At 48.3% G+C, this 27,734-nt stretch overlaps 10 protein-coding genes across 10 annotated transcripts; 6 read left to right on the plus strand and 4 right to left on the minus strand.

Annotated features, from left to right (window-relative positions):
* Positions 1-488: 488 nt before the first annotated feature.
* On the plus strand, positions 489-1,319 carry BP5553_04850 (uncharacterized protein; the record flags this gene model as incomplete). Its single annotated transcript, XM_032013473.1, has 1 exon — positions 489-1,319. The coding sequence occupies one exon, from the start codon at positions 489-491 to the stop codon at positions 1,317-1,319; it is 831 nt and encodes a 276-aa protein (XP_031870073.1).
* A 1,556-nt stretch (positions 1,320-2,875) lies between these two features.
* BP5553_04851 (Uncharacterized protein) lies at positions 2,876-3,498 on the minus strand (the record flags this gene model as incomplete). The annotated part of the gene is made up of 2 exons (XM_032013474.1): positions 2,876-3,155; positions 3,221-3,498. 2 exons carry the CDS (start codon positions 3,496-3,498, stop codon positions 2,876-2,878), a joined length of 558 nt encoding a protein of 185 aa, XP_031870074.1.
* Positions 3,499-4,683: 1,185 nt separating this feature from the next.
* On the minus strand, positions 4,684-6,587 carry BP5553_04852 (Mitochondrial distribution and morphology protein 34; the record flags this gene model as incomplete). The annotated part of the gene is made up of 2 exons (XM_032013475.1): positions 4,684-6,150; positions 6,321-6,587. 2 exons carry the CDS (start codon positions 6,585-6,587, stop codon positions 4,684-4,686), a joined length of 1,734 nt encoding a protein of 577 aa, XP_031870075.1.
* A 580-nt stretch (positions 6,588-7,167) lies between these two features.
* BP5553_04853 (uncharacterized protein) lies at positions 7,168-8,502 on the plus strand (the record flags this gene model as incomplete). The annotated part of the gene is made up of 3 exons (XM_032013476.1): positions 7,168-7,408; positions 7,551-7,844; positions 7,892-8,502. The coding sequence occupies 3 exons, from the start codon at positions 7,168-7,170 to the stop codon at positions 8,500-8,502; spliced, it is 1,146 nt and encodes a 381-aa protein (XP_031870076.1).
* Positions 8,503-9,852: 1,350 nt separating this feature from the next.
* Positions 9,853-11,395, minus strand: BP5553_04854 (Thiolase; the record flags this gene model as incomplete). The annotated part of the gene is made up of 6 exons (XM_032013477.1): positions 9,853-9,891; positions 9,956-10,067; positions 10,119-10,183; positions 10,232-11,083; positions 11,140-11,235; positions 11,288-11,395. The coding sequence occupies 6 exons, from the start codon at positions 11,393-11,395 to the stop codon at positions 9,853-9,855; spliced, it is 1,272 nt and encodes a 423-aa protein (XP_031870077.1).
* A 436-nt stretch (positions 11,396-11,831) lies between these two features.
* BP5553_04855 (Acetyl-CoA synthetase-like protein) lies at positions 11,832-13,913 on the plus strand (the record flags this gene model as incomplete). The annotated part of the gene is made up of 5 exons (XM_032013478.1): positions 11,832-12,084; positions 12,137-12,292; positions 12,341-13,493; positions 13,551-13,691; positions 13,745-13,913. The coding sequence occupies 5 exons, from the start codon at positions 11,832-11,834 to the stop codon at positions 13,911-13,913; spliced, it is 1,872 nt and encodes a 623-aa protein (XP_031870078.1).
* Positions 13,914-14,159: 246 nt separating this feature from the next.
* Positions 14,160-15,158, minus strand: BP5553_04856 (uncharacterized protein; the record flags this gene model as incomplete). Its single annotated transcript, XM_032013479.1, has 1 exon — positions 14,160-15,158. The coding sequence occupies one exon, from the start codon at positions 15,156-15,158 to the stop codon at positions 14,160-14,162; it is 999 nt and encodes a 332-aa protein (XP_031870079.1).
* Positions 15,159-18,551: 3,393 nt separating this feature from the next.
* On the plus strand, positions 18,552-21,744 carry BP5553_04857 (Protein kinase-like (PK-like); the record flags this gene model as incomplete). The annotated part of the gene is made up of 5 exons (XM_032013480.1): positions 18,552-18,631; positions 18,696-18,882; positions 18,940-21,397; positions 21,449-21,653; positions 21,705-21,744. 5 exons carry the CDS (start codon positions 18,552-18,554, stop codon positions 21,742-21,744), a joined length of 2,970 nt encoding a protein of 989 aa, XP_031870080.1.
* A 1,582-nt stretch (positions 21,745-23,326) lies between these two features.
* Positions 23,327-24,466, plus strand: BP5553_04858 (uncharacterized protein; the record flags this gene model as incomplete). The annotated part of the gene is made up of 3 exons (XM_032013481.1): positions 23,327-23,374; positions 23,442-23,907; positions 23,970-24,466. The coding sequence occupies 3 exons, from the start codon at positions 23,327-23,329 to the stop codon at positions 24,464-24,466; spliced, it is 1,011 nt and encodes a 336-aa protein (XP_031870081.1).
* A 1,685-nt stretch (positions 24,467-26,151) lies between these two features.
* Positions 26,152-27,710, plus strand: BP5553_04859 (uncharacterized protein; the record flags this gene model as incomplete). The annotated part of the gene is made up of 3 exons (XM_032013482.1): positions 26,152-26,239; positions 26,299-26,514; positions 26,572-27,710. 3 exons carry the CDS (start codon positions 26,152-26,154, stop codon positions 27,708-27,710), a joined length of 1,443 nt encoding a protein of 480 aa, XP_031870082.1.
* Between the last annotated feature and the right edge of the window lie 24 nt (positions 27,711-27,734).

A 27,734-nucleotide genomic window follows, 5' to 3' on the forward strand; every position in this document is an offset into this window, starting at 1 on the left:
TGTCACGGAGGACCAGGTCGGTTCTCCAGATCGGCTTTGTAAATGATCATATCAGCGAACTATTCTTTGCGTTTCTCCGTTGTGGATTGGTTTGGGCGGAAACTGATTCAGCTTGTTGAAGCTTGTTGACAATGAAAGCACGGGACAAAATAGAGAACTGCATATTAAATACCTTATAGACGTGACGTCCCACCCTCTTGCCACAGCAGATTTGCATATCCTCGAACCTACGAAGCCACTGCCTCCACAAACAACTATCCTCGTTGCTGTTGCTGTTGCCATATTGTTTTACCGCATTGAAACATATTTCGAAGCTTTTCGATAGCTTAAGTCGCTAGTATCAGCCCACGTCATGTACATGCGGGAAGCACTGACCACCGCCGGAAAAAAGCGGCCGCCCTGAGCGTCGACCCGCTATCTACCAGAGCGTCTTTGTTCGTGAACTCCAACAGCCAGAACCAACGTACGGAGGATTCTACACCCACAAGATGGCGCCTCCAAACAACCAAAAACGCGTAAAGGGCGTTCAAATCTTTCGCCCGTTTGTCTACGGCTCCACAGCCAAACTCTTCGACCCGGCCACAAATCCAAAGCCGCCAGGAACGCCTGAAGACCATACACATTCGTGGACGGTATTTGTGAAGGGCGTCGATGATACCGATATCACTTACTGGTGCAAGAAAGTACAGTTCAAACTACATGATTCGATTCCGAATCCCTTGCGGTGTACGGACTTTCCCTCCTATCTCCTCCCCGCCAAGGGCATATATTGGAAGAAGCAAGCTAACATCCCCATTCTAGCAATCGAAGCCGGCGCGCCTGGAACCCCCTTCCAGGTCCACGAAACCGGCTGGGGCGAATTCGAAATCGCCATAAAGCTTTACTATATTCCCGAGTCCCTCGAGAAGCCGCAGACCCTCTACCACCACTTGCGGCTCCATCCATATGGCAATACCGAAACAGAAAAAGAAACCATGCGTCAAGCGCCGCAAATTATATCCTGGGCCTACGAAGAGCAGCTGTTTAACGAACCTTATGAGCAGTTTTACGATTTGTTGACAAGCCCGGTGGATAGGAGTAAGGGGGCGGGGGGAAAGGGGACGAAGATGATGAAGGGAGGGATGGTGGGGAGTTCGGGAGAGAGGACATCGCTTATTCCGTTGAGTTGTAGACCCGGACAACCGTTTAGCAGGGAGACGGAGAAGGCTGAGTTGAAGAGGTTGAGGGAGGCGCAGGGGAAGGTAGAGGAGATGACGAAGAAATTGCAGTCGGAGTTGAGGGACACAGAGAAGGAGCTGGCGAGTTTGAAGGAGGGCTGAAAGATGCCCTTTATTATATGTGGAATTTGGGATTTGATGAGCTTCAAGGGAATATAGAAGGGGCCGGAGTCAGGATGGGTATACCCAATGCGGTTATTGCGCTTTTGGCTGAATATTACAAGGTTAAGATCCGCCTTGATGGTGAGTTTCTATGGTGAACCACGGTTGTCCTTTGTATCGCCAAACCATCCGAGGCTGTGGGCCTAGTATTTTCACGTCCGCCACAACCGAAAAGCGCGAGGCAGATGCCTATTGCAGATGGAAGGAGGTGCCAGTTGTTACAAGACTGAATGACATTCAACTCTCTTGCACAGAGATGAATAGAGACAGTCGTTGGTCGATGACGAGGAGGTGGTGACATAGTCGTTCTAGATCCTAGTGTATGTCCCACAGCAAATTCATCGGAAATGTGCGGCCTCCGCTCCGGCCTCCCCCAAGCACCCGCCCCTCACTCGAGCAGGGTGGGCGCTGGTTTGATCTAACTTCGAGCATAAATTCATCGCTGCTTTCTTCTCTTTGCGCATACATTGAAGCCGCCGAGCCAGTCGCAGAAATGCCTTATCGCGACTCGACTGTAGCGTCCTGTTGGTTGCCCCTTTGCTCTTTCGGGTCCCTCGCTTCTCGCTCGCTTAACAAGTACTGGAAGCTCGCCGAGCAACATCGCCAACCCTTCAGTCAGTATAGCCATTAGCAATGTGAATTTTAACTTCTATGAATATTTACCCTCTTTCTGAGCTACGATGCCATTTGCAACCAAGGGTGAGAATGTAGCCGGAGCGCTGTTTAAATTAGTAGGTGATGAGATAGTTTGACTACGTGTAGCTACAGTGGACTACTATAAATTATCATAGCTTTATCGGGGCTGGATCAGCAGACAGGACCTGTGATATATACAACTGTTGGATCATAGCTATAAGCGGTTAGTGTAGATATTGGGCAATAGATACGAGTATGTAAGAAGTCGATAGTTCTCTCTTTCTTCATTTTCGTGTCTTCTGCAAAATAACGAGCTGCCCCCTCTTTACTACCTTACTGTCCATTTAAACTCAAAAAACCAACCGATCCCCGACATACAAGTTACGGAACTGCCTGCAAAACTATCTCTGATCTTCAAGTTCTACAATCCCACATCATATATCATTTTTTAATCCCTCCAAAAACCTTATATAATAAACAATTTCGAGGTGGGTAGGGAAGCGTGCGGTCTTGAAAGCTTTGAATCATGCGGAGATATAGGTCACGCGGAAGGAAGTATGAAAGGGAGCCGAAGTTAGAAGTCATGATGTAGTACGTCTTATAACATCAATTGAATTAATATACAGAGCTCGGAAAACAACATTAGGACATTCCAGAGTAAGTAAGTACTTCGTACTAAATCAGCTAGAGGGTAATCAACGAATTGAAACCCACCAGAAGCCCAAGAAAAGAAACCGAGGGAACAGCAATTCGCTGCCTAATCCCAAAACTCCGACCTATTTCACTCTAAAACCTCATTCCCCAACACCTAGGCCCCTTTCCGTCCTATTCACATTTCATTTCCCATCCCTCTTAGCATATCACTTATAAATCGTATCATCAACCCTCCCATCCCTAGCATTCACTGCATCATTAATCCTCTTCCGATCCGTTGTCCCCTTCCTTTTCTGACAGCACCGCGGCACAGCAAGCACCTTCTGCCCAATATATTCCGCCGGGTCGATATTAAAAGGGTTATATTTGTTTGCATATATGCCTCCATCATCTTCGATTTCAACAATGTTAATATGTAGGACTTCTGGATCGGTGTCGTCGGTCGGGACAAGGTGGTCGAATGTAACCCCATAGTAATCAATCATACTATAGTACAAGGGAGTGTCAACGTAGGCTCTTGGAGAGAAGAAGCTTGTAAGATAATTGCCTACACTATTGGTCTAGCCTCTACCAACCAACCTTTGTATTCATCCCGCACTACCATGTCCCCAGCGATGTCAGGCCGTATATCCCGTTGGTATATTTTCCGAAACGCCAACTTCGCCAGCTCTGGCCCGCCGGCCAACGGAAAGTCAGGGAAGTGGTGGGGACGTGCCATGATACCCCGGGAAGGAGCTTCTGAAGAGCTAGTAGTGGACCTTCTATTTGGATTCGAAGCGGTTGCTCTGAGGATGGTGGATGGAAGCGGTGAGAGGGGTTTGTGAGGCATGGTGGGATGTAGAGTGGGAGAGCTGGTTGATCCGAGCGTGGGGGATAGAAGCGGTGGACGTTAAAGCTATGAGTAGGATTGGTGAGGCATGGGATGTCGGGGAGAGTCATCGTGTGGAAAGAGGATGTTGTTTGATGGATTCCAGTAGTGTTAATAAGGTTGAACTATTGAGTTTTGTGGAATAGATTCTGACTTGTGATTTCTGATATTGTAACTCAGGGAGACAGGAATGGTTTCCAAGTACGAAGATTCAGATAATAGCTGGAACAGTGATGAAAAGTGCGAAACTATCCACGCAATCAGCTTTATTAAAGCCAGGGAAGAGATCACTATCTCCTATGAAAAGGACGGTCCGCTGAGGGAATCCTGAGACAGTCTGGAGGCCAGGTAGCAAGCCCCGGATGAGAATTCAAGCTAGTATCTCTCAGCCAGGACCGATTTACATCTGGGATTTACAGAGTCACAGGAAGGTTGTCCTAGCCAGGGTTTTGTGTTGGGACAGTGCTCCTGGCTAATATGGGACCGTGATTCCAGACATGCCCCAACACTGCCTTACCGCGCGCTTCGATTGCCCGAAAACCGGTTCCCAAATATCGTGTTAGGGTAAGCGCCTAGGTGACGGTTTTGCTGTTGTACTTATCCGCCAATGTATCACTCACGCAACACATATATATTGCGAAGATCTTGAAGCTCATAGGAATTAAAATTTACCAATCAAATTTGGTTTAAGTCTTCCGGCTTGTCGTATACTACATTCTTCTCAGACCTTACACACAGCCGCTAACCATACAAGTTCCACTCCGTAGTTCTCTCCTTCCATGTCCTCCATTTTTAACCAAAACAAAAGAAAGGCCCTGTACGGGATAGAGTACGCCCTTGGCACATAGGGGGTCTCGGTATGTCGTCAACCGCTAATTACCGAACTCCCGCCATCTCCCATCCATTCCATTTCCCACCCAGTCCAAGCCAGTCAGCGAGACCAGCAAGCTTCCTTCCCATCCCAGAGCCTATTACCAAAAAAAAAAAAACAATACGCTAAATCGCTACAGGAGAGCGGAGGGGATTGTTATACATTTTCCGACCCTAACGCCAAGCAGCCAGAGAACCGACCAAAGTGCAAAATGACAAATGAAAGAATAATAAGTACTCTAAAACTGCGTTGAAGAGTAAGATGTGCGAAATACTTTACAACACATTAGGTTCATAGGCAGGAGGTGGGCTGTCTTCTCTCTCATCCCTTGGTTGCGAAGCCCAGAATCCCTGATTGACCACTTTCTGATCATGCGCTCGTCGGGCCATCTCACCGGCCATTTTGAGTACCCAGGCTTGCTCGAGAATCCCTGGCGGAGTGGAATCCGAGAGCATAGGGGCGGGCTCGAGATATGGGGTCCGGTTCGTCGACGACATGGCATTTTTCTCTGCTGGGAATTGGGCAGAGCGGTTGTTGTATGAAGGCAGCTTATCCTGGGAGAAAATCGGCGCTGTTGGCTGCGACTTCTCCGCTGTTGAGGTTGGGTCCAAGATTGCTTGTTCGGGCACCCGCTGAGAGGCCAAGGCTGGTCGAGCGGCCGTGGGAAGACGAAGTTTCCGAGGAGAGTCTCCAAGGTCAATGCTGGTAGTCCGGAAACGAACTCTCCCAGATGGAGATCTAGGCGGTGTGATGATGTTATCTTCCGGTTCTTCAGGAATACGAGTGGGAATCGCCGGTTCTGAAGCTGGAGTCATAGAACCCTCGCTCTCACCACTCTCGCTAGTTATATCGTCTGTGGTCTTCGACTTTCGCAAGTTGACAACTCGGTTCTTCTTCTTGCGTAAGTGTGATCGCGAATGTCGACCTGCCCCTAGGCCGAGTCCAGTGGTTGCTGAATTCAAGCTGACGAGCGACGGCCGGGAGGGCATGTGTCCATGACCATCATCAGAACCCTTATTAAATGTGTAGGTCGTGCTAGTGGTGCATATCGAGGATTGCGACCTCACCAGACTGGGCGTTACCGGGGTTGAGGTACCTGCCGAGTCTCCTCTTTCGAATGGCCCAGCCCAAGCTCTGAAGACCGTATCTCGGATCGAAGGTGTGAATAGAGACAGAGTCCGGTGTGAGTCGTTTAGCGCTGCCAGTCGAAGCAGATTCTTTTGAGAAAACAGGGAAGTGATCTCCGAACTACCATCCAGGGATAACGACGATATCTCGCTGGCGTGGAGCACATTCCCTCTCGCATCCACAGCGTCTTGCGGCGGGCTACCGAATGGATCCACCACAACCTCAACTTTGTCCAAGTCCTCCGTTTGCGCTCTTTCTTCATCTTCCTTGGCCATATATTCAGGACACCATAATCTCAGAGACAGTCGATGTATAATCGCAGGTAATTCGTCCATCATTAAGGTCCGAAGCTGCATCTCGATCTCTTTTTGTAGGTAATCCCGAACGAATGGGATCGAGTCGAAGGTCGATGAGACCTTGAGCGATTCGAGGGGATCATTTCTGAATACCAGGGTCAACCCCTTTTGCTTCGAGAAGACTAATATGATGAATGCCGACAACTTGATTTCCGACAAGGTAATTTGCAACGGTATTGTCAAGCCAGAGGACGCTGCCAAAGGCTGGGGTGATGTAAATGAGGGTTTGGAGAATAAATATGTATTGAGGGGATTCGCCTGGATTGTTTATATATTAGCAGTCTGTTATATACGCCAGGGGTACTTGTGCGAAAGTCGACGCGCGCGTATCCTTGCATAAATTCTCTTTTCAATGCTAACACAGTCGCAAGGCGGATTTTCATCTCGCTGATGGAATGCAGCTAAGAGAAGGAGGCTTCATAACGTACTTGGACCCGGGTCTGGAGCGTCAAGAAAGCATCTCCTGAATAGCACATCTTGAAAATGCCTCGAAACCTATCCTCAGCCAAATCTCCCACTTCTAATATCTCCAACTCGGGGGGCACGCTGCCCAGGTTCAACTCATTGACTAAGATGTCGTCGACGATGATCGGAGGCTTGGGTGATTTATTGAGAGCAGTTGTGAGCATTTCTTTCGCCCTCTGGTAGAACTCCGCGTCTGCCGTTAAGGGCGACCAGTTGAAGTTGAAAGCCATGGTGAGATGGCATTAGGTATGATGGAGTATACGACCAGATCGTACGTGAGGGTCTCGATGTTGTAGGAGGTAGAGATTGGGGGGGGCCGTTGTTCTTGTTCGTTCTGTACGGCTTTGTCGCGTGAGGAGTCCGGCTTGGCTGACCTGACCTGGTGATGAGGTCTTAAGGGTCGAGGCGAGATGATGGCGCGGCGCACTGCGAACGACCTGACCTGAATCAATGAAGACACAAGCAGCTTGAATTATCGATCAAACACAGCTCCAGGTGTTGAAGCCGAAGGGGTGGCGATGGGAGTTAATGTTGATGTTGATTGTTGATGGGCGAGCGGAAAGGGTCGGGACAGGAGAGGGAGTAACTCTATTCCTTGGCTTGTGCAGTGTTTTTTCGCAGGAAGCCGCAAGAGCAACAGTGAAAACCCCGAAAACCCGCAAGCGAAGCGTCATGTCCCACAGTCCCATTCCCGAGGTTATGCCGTGCTGCTCTACGAGTTCATGATCCCCTATTAGGAAAACTACAAACCCGTCGCATTTACCTTCATCTTACTTGTACGGAGGGGCATGCTCCATCCGCAGCTTTCCAATGCAGATCCAGACGCCCGCAATCGCCGGAGAGCAGATTCTTGTTCCAGCGATTCCTGAAAACACGGGCATATCGTACTTGGCGGAAGGGGGGGCAAACATCGTCTACCGCATTTCCGTACCGGATCCCAGCCCTCCACCAAGTGTGATCGAAGAATACGGCGACGATACACCTCCTCCAACAGAAATTAACGATGTAGAAGAGAAGATTGCATCGGTAGCTGCTTTAAACGTGTTTGATAGTAAGATCTTTCTCTATTTTAACATCAAAAACTGCTCGACAAAAGGCTCACGTGTTGTACTTGGTACTTATTGCCAAAGTACGAGATATGACAGATCTCCAGCGGCACTTCTTCTGTAGACGTTCACTAAATTAATACATAGATAAATTGCTTCGCGCCCGCAAAGACCTTCCAACCACGGTTTCATGCGCTGTCTCTCATGCGAACTGGCTGCGTCTCATCGTCTGCTTATTCGAACCAGCCCAGCTCGTTCAGCAGTGTCTCGTCCAACTGAGACCGGCTAAGGTTACTGAGCATCTTAACCAGAAACTTCTTAGCTGGGAACATTCCTCTATGAAGGGCTCTCTATCCTCACCTGACATCCGCCCGGCTAAGCGTCACGGAGTCTATCTAGCAGACGACTTATATGGTCTTCTCATCACTGACATGAGTCCTGGTAGCAGATACCTCCACCCCTTGAGACTCTGTTAACAATGAATCTAGGGCATGGCGATGAAGTCATTCAATTCAAGCCAAAATGGCTTTTGCAATCGCCGTCTGCTCCTGCAGGCGCTAAGCGCTGTCGGACCTGTGCGAAGGTAGCACGCACTGCAGCAAAGCTTGCCCGAGAAAATCCAGGTGCTACCAAAAAGGGGTTCTGTCCGCTTGATCTTGTCTCGGAAAATAGCCGTGATATCTCTTGGGTTATATCTCAATTGGGGGGCAATCCTTCGAAGGCGTTGCGGCTACAACGGTGGCTTGAATCGAATACCCTTCTTAAGCGGCTCCGTGATGCTCAGTGCAATCTCGACCGGAAAGGTACGTTTGAAACCGACCCAGGTGATGAAAGCTTCCGTCTGGCCATGACCCTGAGGGATTGCTCTTTATATGTCCGCCTGCCGGTGGACGGAAAGGACGATGATAAAATAGAGGCTCGCATCGGTGATCTTGACCTGAAGAGTCCGGACAAAGGTGACTACTGGAAGACTGTCGAGCGGCAGTTGATCGATGAGGGATGGTACATGGGAACCGAGAAGAAAGAAGATCTGCAACCATTAACTTGCTCGCTTTCTCCAGACCGATGGTCTGTAATTGGAAAACGTCCGACAATCTGATCTGAGAGCTTTATGCATAGCGGCGATGTCTACCTAGGTAGTTATACCACGGAGTCAGGTGCTTTGTTTCCAGGACTGATCAGAATTTTTCAAAGAGTTTTACGGCCGCGGCGTTGGGAGTTGAGCGTTCAGTGTTGTAACTGTACTTAGCAGCTTTTGGCTACTGTACTTACTATAGATGGCGCTGTTGGTATTATTCTTACCTTGATGGATAACACGATTTGGCTAGTCTGGCGTCGGTGGCATTTCTGCTACCAGTTAATTGTGAATGAGCGTTGGGTAGATCAAAACTTTTTGAACTCCTGTGCATTGCTCAATTCTAATCATGTCCGAATAATCTACCTTTTCACAATTCAAATAATACATCCACTCGCTAAGCATACAAGACTACTATGTTTACACCGCGATATTAGTGGCTCCTTATAAGAAGATATTACTCGGTACTCGCCATCTACCGACCCCGACTAGTACCCTCCGTTTCATTTTCCTCCCGATTTCTTCAGATATTCTCAACGACATCAAGTGACGTGAATATTACTCATTTGGCTTATATCCGCGTAAGGAACAATTATTATTGTATATAGAGCAATATATCTAAACATGTAAATGTCCAAACACTTCAATTTTCCACAGCTAAGGAATCTTTTAAGTAAACACCTTCGCTAATGTTCTTTTTAATAGGGAACCCAGCATTGTGTAAAGGTAAGTACCTAGGTACCTAGATACCTAGAGGCTTCGATCGTTTCGGCTTTCAGAGTTCCTCGGGTTTGGTGGTGGTAGAACTCAGCTGGCGGTAACAAGCTCACGAAAGGCGAAGCGAAACAAAAATACGGGGGCATTATGTCATGACGTCCCCTTAAATGCTTTTTCCGCGTTGTCATTGAGATCGGGCTATAGCTCGGAGGGGGTAGAGAAAAGTTCCGCGAGTTGAAGCGACGAAACGTCGGCGGGTTGAAATTAAAACGCTGACATTTTCAACCCGCGGAACTTTTCTCTGCCCCCTCCGAGCTACGAGCCCCATTGAGATTTATGCGCTAGAATGGACGGTATGAGCAATATTACCTGGATGCTTTTATTTGGCTTTATGAACTATGAAATCTCGTTTTTTAAACGGCACATTTCCACAATTCATCGACGGGCTTGATGCTTCATATATCAAAGAGATAATTGCTTATAGATACCTTGGAATTGTGTGGCTGAATAATATATAAACTTATAGAAATTATATGGGCTTAGCTAAAATATTCTGTTTAGTGGCTTTACTACAGCGGGGCATAAATACAAGGCCGTAAGCTTATATATTGTTATATACAAATTCAACAAACATTATTTGTTTCTTTCATGTTGGTTTCAGTGCTCCGAAACGAAGATACCTGCCATCCCCATGCCCTAAAAGTATTGCGTTAGTAGGTTGACACAAAAACATGGAAAGTTGAGAGGGAATAGAACTTACCAAGCCTACACACATAGACGTTACAGCAATTCTTTCATTCCGCCTCCGTAGCTCTGATAGCGCAGTGACGACTTGTCGGGCACCCGTGCACCCAAGTGGATGTCCAAAAGCACTAAGTATACAGTAAGCAAGAGACCTGAACATCCCTGATATGAGAACTTACATTGCTCCACCCCTTGGGTTGACTTTGGCGGGATCAAGGCCCAGTTTGTTCACACAATAAACACCCTTGGATTTCATTAGCGATGATGGCAAGAACAGGTATGGTGAGCTTACCATGGAGCCAAAAGCCTCATTGATCTCAATAACGTCAACATCCTTGATATCCAAGCCGGCCTTTCCCAGCATTTTGGGAATTGCATAAGTTGGTCCAATACCCATAATCCTAGGCTCCAATCCTACAACTGTGGCACCGGCAAACTTCCCGACAATCGGCTGGCCCAATTCCAGAGCCCGGGAGCGTTTCATGAGCAAAATTGCGGCAGCACCATCGGTAAGTTGAGATGCGTTCCCCCCGGTAGTAAAGCTGGGTTTCCATTGAGGGAAAGCTGCCCGGATTTTACCCAAAGACTCAGCGGTAGTGCCATATCGGATACCGTCGTCTTGGTCTACAACTCGGGTCTCCACTTTCCCAGTCTTAGGATCCTTAACTTGGACAGTGATAGGGATAATCTCATCTGCAAACCAACCCGCTTTCTGAGCGGCTTCGGCCTTCTGGTAGGACTTCGCGGCAAATGCATCCTGAGCTTCTCGCGAGATAGAGAACTGGCCTGCTACATTCTCAGAAGTCTGACCCATGGGCTGCGTCATTTGAGAACCGATTGGGTGCTCCGTGATCTTGGTGCTTAATGGCGTTGAGGTACCATTGTCGGGATTGGTGCTCATGCTCTCAGCTCCAATTGCAATTCCCACATCGATGGATCCAGCTATAATTTGATTTGCGATTTGTTGCACCGCAAGCAGGCCGGAGGAGCAGAAGCGGTTCACCACGGATGCTGCTGTGGTGACAGGGAAGCCAGCAGCAAGAACTGAGGACCGGGCCATGTAGCCTTGGGCTTCGGAGAGTACATTGGCCAGGCAGACGTCTTCAACAAGATTTGGATCTAGATTGGATCTTTCTCGTACTTCCTAGGAAATCTATTAATTTCAAGTACAAAACCGGCAAACTTCGGGAAAAGAAGTACCGTTAACAGGGCGATCAAGAGATCGTCGATATTTGTGTCCTTGAGACCACCTTTCTTTGCCTTCGTCAGTGCCGTTCTACCGGCGAATGTGATTACCTGTACCAGTTAGTAAGGAATACTGCTCCAACCCAGTCATCCTTTAACGTACAATATCATCAGGATTCTTTTCCAGTAATCTCGCTCTACCGCTCGATGCCGAGGCGGAAGAGTTTAGATGCCCGAGCACGGCAGAAAGTCTGCCGTTTGCTGGTGCCATATCTGCGATGTGGTTCTTGAATCTCGACCGTGAAATAATCTGTGAACAAAAAGCGAAAAGGGCAGAAAAGGGAGGGAAAAGTATATTTGGGGAAGTGCAAACTTTGTTGATTAATATGCGAACATCGTTGATTTGAAGAAAAGTACCAAAAGTACCTACTGTCCCAGCAGGCGCCTCGGCACGAGCGAGGCCGGGGCTATTTTGGTGGACGTGGGGCCCGGAGCTATTGACGCCCATCCCCACCCCCGCCCCCCACAATGAACCTCTGGATCTTCCGTGCCTGTATACCCCTGTTGTCGGTAAATATAACGGCAATCCTCGGACAACATGTTTGTTGAGGATAAACAAGAATTCGACAGCTCATCGAACGTTTGATACTCTGTATACATCTCATCATTACTCATTGGAAGCTGGTAATCATCAACGTTGCGTCAAAATGGATCCTGCCACTGGAGCGATAGCTGTAGCTGCCACTATGGCAGTAGGTGCTTATGTGAACGCGAAACTCCATATTCAAACAGATATCCAACAACTCAAAAATGATCGGAATTGGGGGAAAAGGCTCGTTAGCCGTATACAGACTCTCGGCGACAAATGTTCTCTATATCATATGTTCAATGGCGTGGATCCCACGATTGAATTCTTATGGTTTGAAGCCAAGACCTGGACTTACGGCGATATCAAAAACGGTAAGCGGAAAACCGGGCGCGAGTCTTATAGAATTAATGCTAATAGTTGTAGAGGTCAACAAGTTAGCTGCTCTTCTAGAAGCGGAGGGTGTGTCCAAGGGTGACCATGTTGCAGTTTTCATGACCAACTCACCCGAGATGGTTATAACCATTTTAGCTCTGTCGAAATTGGGTGCTGTGTCTGGGATGATCAACATCAATCTTAGAGGTTTGAACGGGTGTCATGCTCAGAGATGGCCGTGCTAACCACCATTAGATGAAACTTTGAAGCACTGTTTGACGATCTCGACTGCTCAGACCGTAATATCGAGCCCTGATCTATCCGACTTCGTCCAGGAACCGATGAGACATTTCTCCCTCAATGCGTCGTCTTTCTCTGCAACTCCACGACCAGAAGACCCGTCAATAACCTTCCTTGAACTGAAGGATCTTCCTACCCCATCTACAGTCACTCCTGGAGCTAAGGGGTCACTCCAAGATGTGGCTACCCTCATCTATACTTCCGGGACTACCGGAAAGCCCAAAGCTTGCGCCGTTCGAAATTTTTTGATTCTCACAACTTGCGTCCCTAACTCTCACGATGCTAATAATCCCGGGAAATACTTCCCCCTTAGAACTTACTCACCACTACCCCTGTTCCATGGCACCGCCTTCTTCACTGCACTTTGCTACAACATCAGCACCTCCTCCACGCTATGTCTCGCTCGGAAATTTTCCACTTCCCGCTTTTGGAAAGATGTGACCGACTCCCGTGCGACCCGTATTTTATACGTCGGCGAGTTATGTCGATATTTAGTCCATTCACCTCCATCGCCCTTCGATCGCGGGCACAACTGTATTGTCGCGGCTGGAAATGGTCTAAGGGGCGAGATTTGGGAGAAATTTAAAGTCCGATTTGGTATCCCGGAGATTCGAGAGTTCTACCGCTCAACGGAAGGTGCGGCGAAATACGATAACATCGGTCGCGGGGCATGGGCTGCGGGGAAAGTGGGATTTGCAGGACCGATCAGGAGATACCTCGAAAAAGATACGTTCATCGTGAAGGTGGATCCGGAGACTGAATCTCCATATCGGGACCCCGTGACCGGATTTTGTGTTCCGGTGAAATTAGGAGACGTCGGCGAGGTGATTGGAAGGGTGAAGGATCGGAAATTACTAACTGAGTATCTGAACAATACCTCCGCCACAGAGGAAAAAATAATCTTTGATGTCTTTGAGAAGGGTGATATCTTCCAGAAGGCGGGCGATCTGCTGTTCCAAGATCAGGATGGTTGGGTACATTTCTATGACCGTATGGGTGACACTTTCAGATGGAAGGGAGAAAATGTTAGCGCGGGAGAAGTCCGAGACCATCTTGCAAAGCTTCCCGAAGTCATTGATGCAGTCGTGTACGGAGTGAAATTGGCAAGGTAAATTATGACTGAGACGCGAGTATTTATGGCAATAAGTTAACATATTTCTTTTAGCTATGATGGACAGGCTGGCGCCGCGGCACTCACCTTGGATTCAGCAGCCGATGGGCCATTCATGCAAACTCTCTACCCACGGCTGAAGAAGACCGGCCTCCCTCCATACGCGATGCCGCGCCTTGTGAGAATCACACCAGAGTAAGGCCCAAATACTCGACTTTTGAGAACGATAATACTAATAAAAGGATTAGGATTGAAGTAAACGCCACCTTCAAGAAAGCAAAGGGTGATTTAATAAAAAAGAGTTGGATTTCAGAGGGGGATAACGATGATAAGCTTTACTGGCTTAATGGAACAAAATATGAGAAATTGGGCGTTGACAACTGGAGAGCTATTGAAGTTGGGAGCGCGAAGTTGTAGAAAGGCATGAATTTCTTGTGTAGAGATAGATATCCTTTACTATTCACAAGAGGGAGATATGGTTTGGTGTTTCTGATGTATCATTTAAGCTTGGGTATCAAGAAGGACTTATAAAGTCCAATCTATCGAAAGACCTCTCATACAATGTGAAGCAAGCTATGAATAGGAATGGCCGTATCTTCTGCGGTACTCACTATGCCCTCCGCCATTTATGGTGGTTTGAATTCTTTGCCCCAGGCCCGACGCCTAGATACCAAGCTGGTGCAGATTGCCCATCAGGTTGTCCATCTCATCAACTAGCGCAGTCTGCCTCTCCAGCTCCGCGAATATGAACATCTTCAATCCATGGTCCGATGCAACCCCTGCCGGAGCCATACTCGTATTAAGCGTGTTGCCGGATGCAGCCATAACATCCTGGTGCGTGGTAATTGACGGAGTGTCTTGAGCTTCGCCTATCATGCTATTCACCATATCAAAGCTAATGTCTCCTCTCTCGATGTACTTTCGAATAAGCCGCATCAGCACGCTGGTGTAACTAGTCGGCGATGATGGGATCGATTCTTCTGGGTCTTGTCGGTGACGGCCAGTGTAGTCCAGGAGCCATTTAAGTAAATGCATTCGGGATTCCGGGTCTGTTGCCGCATAGCGATACAGCTCTTCTCCAGCGAGTTGAAAACAACCCTCCCCAATAAACCGCGGGAACTGGGAATATCCGATGGTTTGTCCGATCTCCAGGAGACCTCGCTTTAGGGTCATAATAAACGCAGGGGTGATACATACAGATTTGGGGTAACAATACTTGATCTCGTTGACTACTTGGCCGGCTTCCTCGAGATTTAATCGATCTCCGGATTCAATAAAGAAACGCATGGCCGGGTTAGAGGGAAGATGTTGCTCCTTTTCTTTCCAGAGGCGTTCGAGCTCGGCAAGGAACCATGGGTCATCTGTGAGAGAGCTGCCGAGGGACAAAAGCGCGATTTTGGTTACCAGTGGACTTGGTGGGTTGAGGATTCGGCTAACTCCATTATTTGCCTCGGGTTCCTCCTTGGGTTCCTCCTTAGGCTCCTCCTTGGATTCGTCCTTGGGTTCGTCCTCGGGTTCGTCCTCGGGTTCGTCCTCGGGTTCGTCCTCGGGTTCCTCTTCGGGTTCGTCCTCATCTGCCTCCATTGCTACATCTTCTCCCGATGGTGGATTGTCCATGGTCACATCCTCGTCGGACAGCCAGCCGGTTATTTCACTTGCCATCTCTGTGACCTATAAGCCAATTTGTTTCTAGAAAATTTTCTTGTCTGAAATGATATCTGCTGGGAATTCGCTTGTGGCCGTGACAGCAATTGTGACAAGTAAGATGTTCAAGTCAAAGTCAAATAGGGGACGCTATGCAAAACAAGTCAGCAGGAGAACCTTTTGCCCGACACGCTATTTTACGTACCTCATTCTTGACTGGAAAGGAGGCGTATCGCAGAAAGATGGGCAACGGGGTAACGTTGTGTTCTCACGACGGCGACAAGACCTAAGGTATCGAGCAGGGAGACGAGCTGTAACCAAGGTGAATCTTTTGGCGCTATACCGAAGGTGTTATGTAACGTGCCTAGCTGTACGAATCAAGGCTACACGCGAATCAGCTACTCCCTTAGATATATTAGTCTTGCGACGCGATTGCTCGACTTACTTGACTTGGAAGTGGGTGGCTATGTTTGAAGAGTTAGGACTCGGAAAGAGTGATAGTTCGAGGTTCTATAGCGGTAGAGGGCAAGCTTGACACAGCCGAAGAAGTAGCAGAGAAGGTATTGGCTGTTTGTATGGCTTGAGAATGTGAGGGTGCCTTCAAGATCGGCAGCTATCGAGGTTCAAGGTGAGATCTGGGATGTGAGGGAGATGTTGTGTAGAATGTGGGGATTTTGGAAGTCAAAGCCTGCATGCCTCTCGGCTCCACGGCGACGTTGTTCATGAGGCGACGATTGTGAGAATAAATATCGGTTGTCATGTCGGCATAGAGAGACATCTAGCTTGCTACCTAGGTCTCCGCCAGATTTGTCGCCCTGCTGTTTCTTGCCCAAACCGACCCACTCAGAGACAAAGAACCTTACCCATTGACATATGGTGTATTTATCTATACTTATTCATGACACCAACATAAAAGCCCGTTTGCCAGAGCACCGTCCATGCCATTAACGCCGGCTTCGTGCATGTAATTCGCCGTGACCATCTCCAGGAATCCTGCGGTAGCCGGAACAAAACCTAGGTATGGTTTGTTTGGCTGCAACACCGGGATAGGTGTTCTGGATGAAATTCTACCCCAACATACTAAGGGTGGTCCTTTAGCTCCAAGATCTCCATCCGGATACCCGTGTCATCTTTGCCAACTAACTCCAAACCATGGACCGCAAGCCTATCAATATCTTCTGGGCTAACCTCGTATTGGTGCTTCTGGCTTTCATGGATCTCAGTCTTTTCGTCGTATAACTGCCTTGGCCGCAACCACTCGGACGCTTCTTGGGATAGCGTAAGCGACAAAATTAGACGCACCGCCCCAAGGTTGGTTTTATCAATCTCAGGCATGAGAATGACGCGGGGTTCTTCACACTGCCCACTGAGCTAGACCGAGCCCGCTTTCGGAAGATTGCATATATATTTTGCGAACTCGATAACGGCGATTTGCATCCCGAGGTAGATATTGAGGCATGGGATCTTGTTCGTATGTGCTGATTTCGCAGCATGAATTATGCTCTCCGTTCCTTATGGCTGCAAATCGACATACTATCCGACTCCAAGAGCCGTTCTTGCTGCGTGGTACGGTTCCTCTATTGAGGTTTGCTGGCCTAGGTCAACAAGGTTCTTGGTTTTGGGTGCCACATCGAGCTTGAGAATTGAACTTAAGGCTTAACGAAACCTTGTGACTCAAGGAGGATAGGTACACGGTAAGTTGTGGGGACATGGTGGACTGCTGGAACCTGCTCGGGTCCGGTTTGGCAGAACATCGTGATTTGGTCGACCGTGCTGTTCTTGAGTTGTATATCACATCTGTAGGCAATCTAAACAGTTTATTAGTGCTGCTTCTTAGTAGGAGTAAAATGGTAGGTCATCTCACCAAATCCGGAACCACACCTGGCGCCATACAAGTCTAATAGCCTGCGGTGATGGTTTCGTCTTCTGTTCTCCATGGATGGCTGGAATTACAGAGGCATGGATTTGCCAAAGTTGCCCTTTCCTGCCCTTCTATTTAGTTGTCTCATCGTCTCCATGAAGGGCGTGGTCTCAATATCAACAACGCCCCCCCCCAATTCCACAAGTCTATACATTCAAAGGCTCATTTCATCTACATCATCGACTGGGATCCTCGCAAAATGGTTCCGGCATCGACCTTCATATCATGATCGATCTTTAGAGGGTTTTACTAATCGACCCTTTGCCAATATCCGAGAGCACACTGCACACACACCATTAGCAGCTGGATGAATTTTCAATAGCAAAGGGGTGGAATAACACATACCTCCGGAAACCAGTCCATACTTCATGTTTGCAACTCTAGCTAATGTTAATGGTGCCCGTTCTGGTTTATGCTAGTTGGAAACAGACAAGAGAGACGAGATGCCGCTTGCCTTGATGGGGCATGCATAACTTATGACAACCACGCTAACCCCTTTACAGTGACGCGTTTCACCGCGTTTTCTGGAACTGTGCACGGGCCCAACGGTAGCTTCCAGAAGAAGAGAAAATGCTAATGTTTTGTTCATGACCGACGCTCAACATCTGGTTACTCTGTGCTTGTCAACTACCTAATGTGCCGTTGTAACACTACTTTTATTCTTTTAGTGCCTATCTCAGTTGCCCCTTTAAGCCGGAGCTTAAGCTGCTCTATCTATTCCAAGTATTAATTGCAGTTAGTCTCCGCCAACACTTGCCTCCAACGCTGTCTCCAACGCCTGCCAATAATATACTGGTGGCCGCTATGATTCTACAACTCGGACAGCAATCTGCAAATTACAAATAGCTTTTGGCTCCCATGGATTCAATAGCCGAGGTCGTGGGCATGCAACACACCACAACATAAATATCGCATACCCGATCCATTCCTGCTAACAAGAAATCAACAAACTAGCGATGGCGATGATAGTTTGCTATGTTCCGCCAGTTGTGTGACAGCCGACGGCAATCAATGCCAAAGGGTAGTCTTGTAAACTAGGTAGGCTTGTGGAAGCTCCAAGGTGCTAGAATTTAGAAGTGTTATCGTAGCATGCCCGAGTACCGCATTGCAGCCCCCTTCCTTGCAAGCCCTATATATATTCTCATAGGATAACACCCTTGTACTACCAACTGTAAATCGTCGCTGTCTCTATCTCCACTGTTGATCTTTTGAGGATATTTTTTATTTAAGGTTATGTCAGATAGGGGTCCCAAGCCGCACCGCCGCTTATGATACCATAGCGCTCTCGGTTAACACAGTACGGTATGCAACCTGGCCTGCCGGGCTTGCGAAACTTAACGACATCCAGAATCTCAGTACACCACTTGGCCCTTTACATGGCTTGCGCAGCTATGAGACATGAAATCGGGCAGATCTGCTATGTCGAAGGATATTAGGGGCATTGCGCCTCAGTCTTATAAGTTATTTACCGACCAGATCCAAGAGTCCCAATGTCTTGGGACCTGCTGAGGCGGTTCATCGAGAGCGATGTTTTCAACCAGAATCCATCCCTTTCGGTATCCTATCTTTCGTAAGTGTCCCACTATTCTATGGGGTTTGAATTGGAACGGACTAGCACTAATTGGTCTTGTTAGACGCTATGCGGACCACGTTGGAATACACTATGTTCTCTGCTCGAAACTCCGGCAGTTTAGCTACGAGGAGATCGAGTTCTTTCTACCGCAGCTATGCCACCTCATCATAAGCGTTGACAATGAGTCTATGGCTTTGGAAGAATTTATTTTAGATCTTTGCGAAGAATCGGTCAACGCCGCTCTGCTGGTGGGTTCTGTGGCTTTCCGACCGCGAAGGGATATGTGCTGATTGTGCGGATGACAGACATTCTGGCTTTTCCAAACCTACCTCCATGACCTCTCGGCAAACCCCCAATCCGAATCGTTCAAAACATGTAGAAGGATATATAACAAAGTACAGCACATTGTATTCGGGGTGGTGGAACGGTCGAGAACTGAGAAGATTACGGAGAATGTATTCCCAGTCACGGTACTTGCTAGCTTTATGCCCGCCATCTTAGGGATGCCAGCTTTCGCAAAGTGGGCTATACCGCTAGCTGTTTCCCAAGCAAGGAAACCACACTCTACGGGTGACATTATATCAGACGGGGGCCAAACGCCGAAGATCCTTCGCAGCCATACAACCACTCCGCGATCTACGCGTTCGAAAAGGGCCAAAGAACCTAGAATTGCGAGCGCACCAATTAACGGTCCAAATGGGGCCCCACGTCCTAAGGCAGCACGCGCTGCCTCTTTGGAGAGACCACATTCCTCTAGTCAACAAGTCCGCTCTGACACACGCCCACGCCCAGCTCGCCTCGACCTACAGGCGCTCGATCCTCGGCTTAGTTCATCGTCACTACCATTACCCGATTCCCGGTCCCCTAGGATGGCGGTAACGAGGCCTACAACCCCAGCCACTGCTGGCCTTACTCGGCGGAACCCTGACCTCACAACTCGGACACATTCTTATCCCGCAAGACCACTTACGCCATCAGCATTAAATGATGAACAAAAGTTTAAGCTACTACGTCAGAACTACTTTCGATGTGAAACTCAGTTCTTAACAGCTCTAGAAGATATCTCGAATCGATTGGTGATCGTCCCGAAAGCTGCTCGTCTAAGTGCCCTACGTGCCGAGCTCGCTCTTATTGCTCAAGATTTGCCAGCTGAAGTAGATATTCCGGTTATTTGCCCTCCAACTTTAGTAGATGGAATACCAAGCAAGAGCCGCCACCACCGTATCGTCCGATTGAATCCCGCCGAAGCAACGGTCTTGAATAGCGCAGAGAAGGTTCCCTACCTGCTCATGGTTGAAGTCCTTCATGACGACTTTACTTTTGACCCTACTACCGATGACAACAAGAAGCTGTTGGGCAAACTTTTGTCACAGCAAGGAGCAGGACGAAAACGAATTTTCGACCTGGCCGAGTCGGCTCACGTGCACCATGGCGCAAAACCCGACGGCACTGCTTCAGACAGTGTCTTTGAGCCTGTCTCTGGAGACCTGGGAAGCTCTCCATTAATAAAATCGCTCGATGATCTATCTATATCAAAAGAGAGTACGCCATCTACACCTTCACATCTGCGACCCCTTGCCTCTCACCCTCCACGGCCCTCGAATGACGCCGCCACATTGTCCACGAACTCAACAACTCCCGAGGGTTCTAGATCTTCCACACCCCGACCGACGAGTCCGGGCCCGTCCCGCAAGATGACGCTTCCGAGCTATGGCAGGTCCAGAGCTCCCGATCAACCAGACTTTTCCGCGTTGGCAACTCATATGCGGACAGCATCACAAATGCTCACGCAGTTGGACTCTACCGGTGCCAAGAGGCCGAAGAGCGAGGTTGCTGCTATTCGTGCTAAGATTATCGCCAGTATGCAAAGCCTTGAAGAGCAAAGCTTCGAAACGGAAGATCCTTCAAACGCACCTACGTTTGACGTGATAATGGCAAACGCTAGCGTCGCAGCAGCAAATGCTAATCCGGAAGACATCGAAGAAGAAAGCATGTCCGAGCCGGCCTTGAATAGCGGTGCTGGAGCTGCGCGTATGGAGAATGATCAAAAAACAGGTGGGGTTCAAAGAGAGGGCGATAGAGATGATCCAAGCGCCGCCACATTTGGCGAGGCCTGGAATGTGAAGAAGGAAAGGATTCGCAAATCATCGCCGTATGGCTGGATGAAGAACTGGGATGTTCTCAGTATTATTGTTAAGACTGGGGCAGATTTAAGGCAGGAAGCTTTCGCCTGCCAACTGATACAGGTCTGTGATAAAATCTGGCAGGAATCGGAAACTCCAGTCTGGGTGAAAAGAATGCGGATCCTGGTCACTGGGGAATCATCCGGTCTAATTGAGACCATTACCAATGGGGTCTCCCTGCACTCCCTTAAGCGAAGCTTAACGCTTGCTACCATTGAAGCGGGGCAGAATCCTCGACGACGGATTGCCACGTTGAAAGACCACTTTGTGAAGACATTTGGAGCACCAGAAAGTGAAGCATACAAAACTGCTGCCGATGCATTCAAGCGATCTCTTGCCGCCTATAGTATCATCTCCTATATTCTGCAACTCAAGGATCGACATAATGGCAATGTCCTTATTGACAATGAGGGTCATATCATACACATCGATTTTGGCTTTATGCTGTCCAATTCCCCGGGCTCTGTTGGCTTCGAGGCGGCACCTTTTAAATTAACACAAGACTATGTTGATGTCTTGGGTGGTGTCGGATCCCCCGAGTTTGATGAATATAAACAATTGTGCAAGCAGGCATTTCAAGGTATGTTCTTCTGGTCTTTGGGCCGGGTCCGTCGTTTCTAATGTCCTGTAGCCCTTCGTCGATCTGCGGATAATTTAATCGACTTGGTGAACATAATGGGACGGGAGTCCAAAATGCCATGCTTTTCATATGGGGTTCTACAGGCAACAAACAGCTTACGGCAGCGGTTCCAACTCCAGCTTAGCGCCGACGAGGCTGAGCAGTTTGTGGAAACAGACTTAATAGGAAAGTCATTGGGGAGTTACTATACACGACTGTAAGTATCTTGAGCTGGGTGTGCTGCTTGAGTGTGGGCTAATTTGCATAGTTACGACACATTCCAATATCGTACGCAGGGGATATATTAGGAGGTGTCATTAGCCAACAACCTGGTGCATCATAGGGGCGTTGGATATCTTGCATTTACATTGGTAATGGTACCCGGAGACCCTTAAACCATCAAAATTTTGCTAGATAAATCAATACAGTTTAAAGAGTAGTCCTGGTGCTGCTCTACCCGTCACCGTGTCATAATTGATAGGTTCACAATGGCAAGTTGCGCTATGTGCAAGGCCCTGACGATAGGGAATCACTATTGGTAACAAAGCACTCCTGTTGTAACTAGACTTAATCCCTAGCCTTCTAAATAATCCAAGGGGGAGATCCCCCTTTTAGGGCTCGGAGGATCTCGCTTACGGCTTGGCACTAGGTGGGAACTGTCATGCCCGTGATACATCCCCTGAATGGTTCATTTGCCCTCTGGCTGGGTCAGGACACTATCGCATTGGTCAGATATTGCATTCCCGGATGCTAATCCTCCGATTTACTACTCTCCAGTGGAAATCGAGGAATGCCTTGACAGGGATGCCAAGCAAATGAATACCGATGAACAAATGCAACAGGTGCGCGATTTCATAGGGGTTAACATTGAAGGCTGGTGCAGAATGGGGGATTTGAGAGCGCGAGGGAGAGGGCGAAATTTATCAAAAATGAGATGGCAGAAGGCGCTGATACAGAGGAGGAGAGGGAGTTTGAATGAGCACCAGCCCTTGCAGGATCATTCGGAAATGGATTGACTAATAGGAGCACTTCTTCCACAAAACTTATAGTAGCCCCTAGGTTAGATGTCTAGCGTATGTTTCGAGGTGAGTTATGCTATCGAGGCTGCTAATCTTCGTGTTTCGACAATTTCAACCTTAAGCAAGCTCATGTATTGATCTCTGAAGGCTCCACCTGGGACAAAACGGCACAAAGAGAGGCAGTGTGAAAATAATCTTTATTGTCAAAGTGCAATAAACCCACAACTTTGACTTATTTGTTACATTTTATCCTATCAGATTTAGGTTAATTAATAGTAGATGTAGAGATAGATCCTATATCCTACTGTCAAACTTAACAACTCCCGTCCATGGCTTTATACACCTCACTATAAGTCTACAACCGAAAATCATAGAACCCAATACGGAAAAGTATATAATTATTTTAAGGTTTAGATATCCTCTAGGCTATTACCATATACCATGATGATAGTATTATTATAGCTAAAGAATTATTTAAGTGCGGTCTAGTAAAGTACATCAAAAGATATCTGGCCAGAGAGCAGGAAGAACGGCAGAACTATCACTCCCCTAAGGCATCATTGAGCGGTGTCGTCCTACGGTGAATTCAACTTGGATCTGTGCCCGAGACTGCAATATCAACAGGTTTATTTTCCCACAAGCAAATTCGACGCGTTCCTTAACAGTCATCGACCGATCTCATCAAGATAACTGCAGCAGCCACTACTGTCGCAAGATATTCTTTTACTTCTCTACACCTATTTATCAAAGATAAAGCTATACGACGGCGCGGCGCATCTCACATATTACGTGCAAGAAGAGCCAACTACCCAACTTCGACGCGGTATCGATCTAGGTTGTTAAGGCTGTACGTGAATTTCGTCCGTTAACAATGACTCCGATCAAAGGCCCAAGGGAGCGGCATTGGACACAATTCGAGGTAAGCCCCTTCCACCCATCAATCTTCTCGGTACACCAAGCACAATATCTAACCTTATATCACACAGCTCCAAACTCTCCTCGCCCTCATGGCAAAAGGCGTCCATCTCGAAGGGCGGAGCAAAAGGAAAGATGATCCCGGCAGTGCCCGCCACGCTGCCCAGCTTAACTTTGCAACAGAGTTGAATAAAGCCCTGCACGGCAATGACTTCCGTCAAGACATCTCGAAGAAGGAAATCACGCGTATGGTTGAGAAAATGATGGTTGAGCGTAAACATGTGGTCGGAAAGGGCGGCTTGATGGAGAGGCAAGGAACAGCTCGTCTTACGCGTTCACTGAGGATGGCCTGGGAGACTAACCGCAAGATGGATTTTAATGGCAGTATTGGCGAGTGGAAGGACGGACGGAAGCTTGTGGAGATCAATAAGGAGAGGGTTGCGAAGGGTTTGCCTCCTATGGAGGTGCTTGAGGAGGACGAGGATGAGGACGGGGAAAATGCTGCAGCTGAAGTTGAAGAGCATGAGAAAGAAGTTGGTGAGTTTCAATCATTGTTCATTGATAACCTTAGGTACAGTTTGCTGACGTTGGAGGAGTAGAGGAACAATGGGCAATTGCTACCACCCAGCGCAAACTTCTCCTGGCGAAGGGTCTTGTCCCCAGACGGGTTACTTCACCCTCTCCTTTTGCTCCAAACACCCAAGGAGCTGTTGGCACACATGATTCATCAGCTGAGCCGCTTGCGCAATCCGATGACCATGGCGATGGATATATATCTCCTTTCCTACTAGAGCCGGCCACCTCAAACACTCAGCGCTCTAACGAACTTGGCTTCGGTAGTGCTCTTCTTGCCAACACATCATCCGTATCCCCCAACGCCCTCTTAGCTCAGAGCACCCGCATAGCTCAGAGCAAAGATGTCCCAGCAGAAAGTCCCTACTTCAACCGCAGTAGGGTTAGTACTTTCGAAGGATTGAGAGCTACGCACCCTGAACGTGGATATTCTCGGCCTGGGGATGAGGACATTGATATGGATGTGGAAATGGGCTCGGAGGCGGATGCGGATGATGAATGGGAGGAGGGCGAAATCGTTTGATTTCCACGGTCTACGTTGAAGGGTAGTATGGAGGATCCCTGGATTTCATATTGTATGCATGGATTCGCGAAAGGGAAATGATGGATCGAGAATGGATGGTGCGGTATTGCGAGCTTTGGAGAGCTGTGTCTGGGTATAGGCCAGGCCATCATTTCGCGGCTCCCGGGTGCTCTTTGCTTTGCCTTGCTTTACCTTTCTTTACCTTGCTTTAGATAGCTCATGAGCTAGATAGCAAGCAAATATGGCAACTAGAATTCAAGTGTCACTCCTTTCCGCAAATAATATTTCGGTAAACTTTTACTGGCAGATTTATTTATGTTGGTGATTCTACATCAAGAAAGTCTGGAGTTTCGTTGTCAGGCACTCGAATAAATGAAGGGTTGACACTCTCATCTGCCACTAGATCGACAGTCACCGACATCAACGGATCGGACAAGATGGCCCGCACGATATAGCTAGTCTCCTAGTGGCACAGGGACATCAAGAGGAGTTGGCTGTTGGCATCTCTTGTAATCGATAGGTTGTGAATGCTGGAATCGCCGTGCTTGAGAACAAGACAATAGAGGAAAGGTCTAGTCGCTATCTACATGTATAATGTGTGGGATGAGGCGCAAGAGAGACTGCTTAGCCGCCGCCGCAATGGGACCTAACGGTAACATTATCACTTTCCTACCCGATCACATCCCCTATGTTCCTACTTGTCGCTTCAGTCTTAAACATAAAAAACTAACACAGCACTGTCTCGTCAGGGCAACAGGAGTAGGAAGTAATGGGCGATTAAAATTGAATAATATTGCGCGGATACGAGCTGACTGAGCAAGAAGGCATATGTGGACGGAAGACAGACACAAGTAAATTGATCTGAGCAGAATAGATTGCTGGTATAGGCACCCACTCTTTGTTCTGGGCTAAGATCCCGCCACACACTCTTCTCTCTCTCTTTTCTTTCAATCGCAATATCCCGAGGGAGACCAAGTCTGGGGCCCACGTATCGTCACGAGCCCGGGCTGTTACCGCTGCAGACCAGGACGAGCAGGTATTTGCCGCGCCGCCGAAGTCGTTGCCATCGCGCATCTTGGACTACTCGTCATGGTGAGACGAGCTAAAATAGCTTAAATGGACGGTGTCGGAAATTCTCAGCCGCACTCAGCCCAGTAGGGCGTAGCTTGCCGCTGACTACGGTATTCTGACCGCTACGATAGCGAACGCCAGCATCCGTAGTTGGAGCCCTTGCATCCATTCTCAAATACTGCGCAATACCACTTTCAACTACCTACTACCTACCTTCGTAGCATACCCCATGTGCGTCGGTCGCTCGCTGTAGTGGTAGGGCTGCTAGCTGAGCGTGCCGCAATAGCTGATCCCCGCCAAAAGCTAATGAAAAGCCGCTCAAAAGGTATCACTATAGTGGTAGGGAGGTATTCCCATACCGGCAACGACCAGCCCAGTCACCACTGCAACAAAGCATCCTCGTGTCGCGACCGATCAAATTCCCAATGGATTGATTGGTCTCGAGTGCTCCGTATACAGTCCATGCTTAAGATCGTGTACGCGAGCAAACAAAACCCGCCAGCTAACCACCACGTCTTGGATGTGACACCTCGTTCTGATGTTTGGGCTATCGGCCTGGCCGACCCTCCGCACCTAGCATCAACAACCAATACCGCGCGTTGCTCACAGTTCCCATGTCCCCGATGAATCCACCGTCCACAAGGAGTCGTACTGGTCGGGCTCCTCGGCGACCGCTGGCAGATCCACATCATGCTCCGTCATGTAGGCTTGATTTCTTCTCTTCTCAGTAGGATGATTCCGAAGATATTAATATTAGATAGTGTTGCGGAGACGAAGCTCCCGGATACAATCAAGGCAGCGCTCTCTGGCAATCCCTCCCGTCCAAGAATCTTCCTACGTATCTCAAAGCTCCTCCGAGCAACGACCAACCGGCCCTCAGATATTACAACCATTTGTAGCAACCTCATACACGCGTGTGCCAACTTCGGGTCCTGTTGAGGTATCGCCGCCAGTATCTTCAAGGGCACAGCTTCAAGGTTGGTTATGGTCATTGTTTTCGACATGAACCGTGCTAATACGTGTATGACATGCAGAATATATTCGTCCACCACAAACTCATAACTGCCAGAGGCGGAGCCGAAGACTTGATAGATATGTCGAGATCGGTGCCGAAACCCCGCCAAAACGTGCCCGTCTAACGGAGAAAAATTTGAAAGTGTTTGAAAAAATGGGACGACAACAACGAACGGATACAAATCCATCTCGTTCAGAAACCAAGTCCAAGTCCAAATCCTCAACCACAACTGGATCTACAAACAAGACAGTGCCTACGACAGATTCTAGCTTTCCACGTCTTGCATTTGAGAATGGTATCCTTGATCCAGACCACTCTGTACCCCATGAAAATCTTAGTTCCCATCAAGATCGCCTTGACAGCCCACGTAACTCAATATCGCCGAGCGAGTCAGTGTATAGGGAATTTGCCCATCGGATACGGAGAGCTCCTAATGAGCAAACAATGGTATTCGAAACATCCACATTGCTCAAGAGACATGAACGAGGATACGGTCGCGTCTATAATCAAGCTTTTAACGACTTCCCAAAAAATGTAGGGTTCAACAACGGACTATCAGCTACACAGCCAGATATGGTCGAAGGCCTTGAGATGACGGAATTCGATCCATTTCCCGTCCGCCAAGAGCTTGGAGGGGCTGCCGTTCCTACTTCAGAGCGAGACCCTCTAACCTTGCCCCATTTAGCCGGAGAATGGAAAGGCCCTGGGAAGAACATGATACTGGCAGAAACCCAAGCAGCGTACGATGGTGCTTGCATGGTTCACGGGAGGAACGCAGCCCTTTCATTTCTTAAAACTCCTGATCCTGCCGGCTTTGCACATGTTCATACTTTTACTACCGATGGAACTACCCTCAATACCTTTGCGCACTATTCATCCGACACCCAGGGCCAAGTCAAATACCATCAACATCCTACCTCTAGCTCTTTCCTCCTATCAAGCTACGATGATTTCAAGAAAAGCCGCCAGCGGTTAAGGAATCTGCAGGATAATGCTAAAGAAACCTCAGAGAAGTTGAGGGACGATCTAAACGAGAAGTGGTCTACAAATAATCAATCTCCTCTCTCTCCAAACGTTCCTACCGACTCTACAGATAATAATAGTTACGACTACGACGACGAAGAGGACCCAAACCATAAATTACTAGCGGGGTACTAGACGAGATTCCCGCCAAACAATCAA

Source organism: Venustampulla echinocandica (genome assembly GCF_003357145.1).
Source record: "Venustampulla echinocandica strain BP 5553 chromosome Unknown scaffold_2, whole genome shotgun sequence".
Lineage (NCBI taxonomy): Eukaryota > Fungi > Ascomycota > Leotiomycetes > Helotiales > Pleuroascaceae > Venustampulla > Venustampulla echinocandica.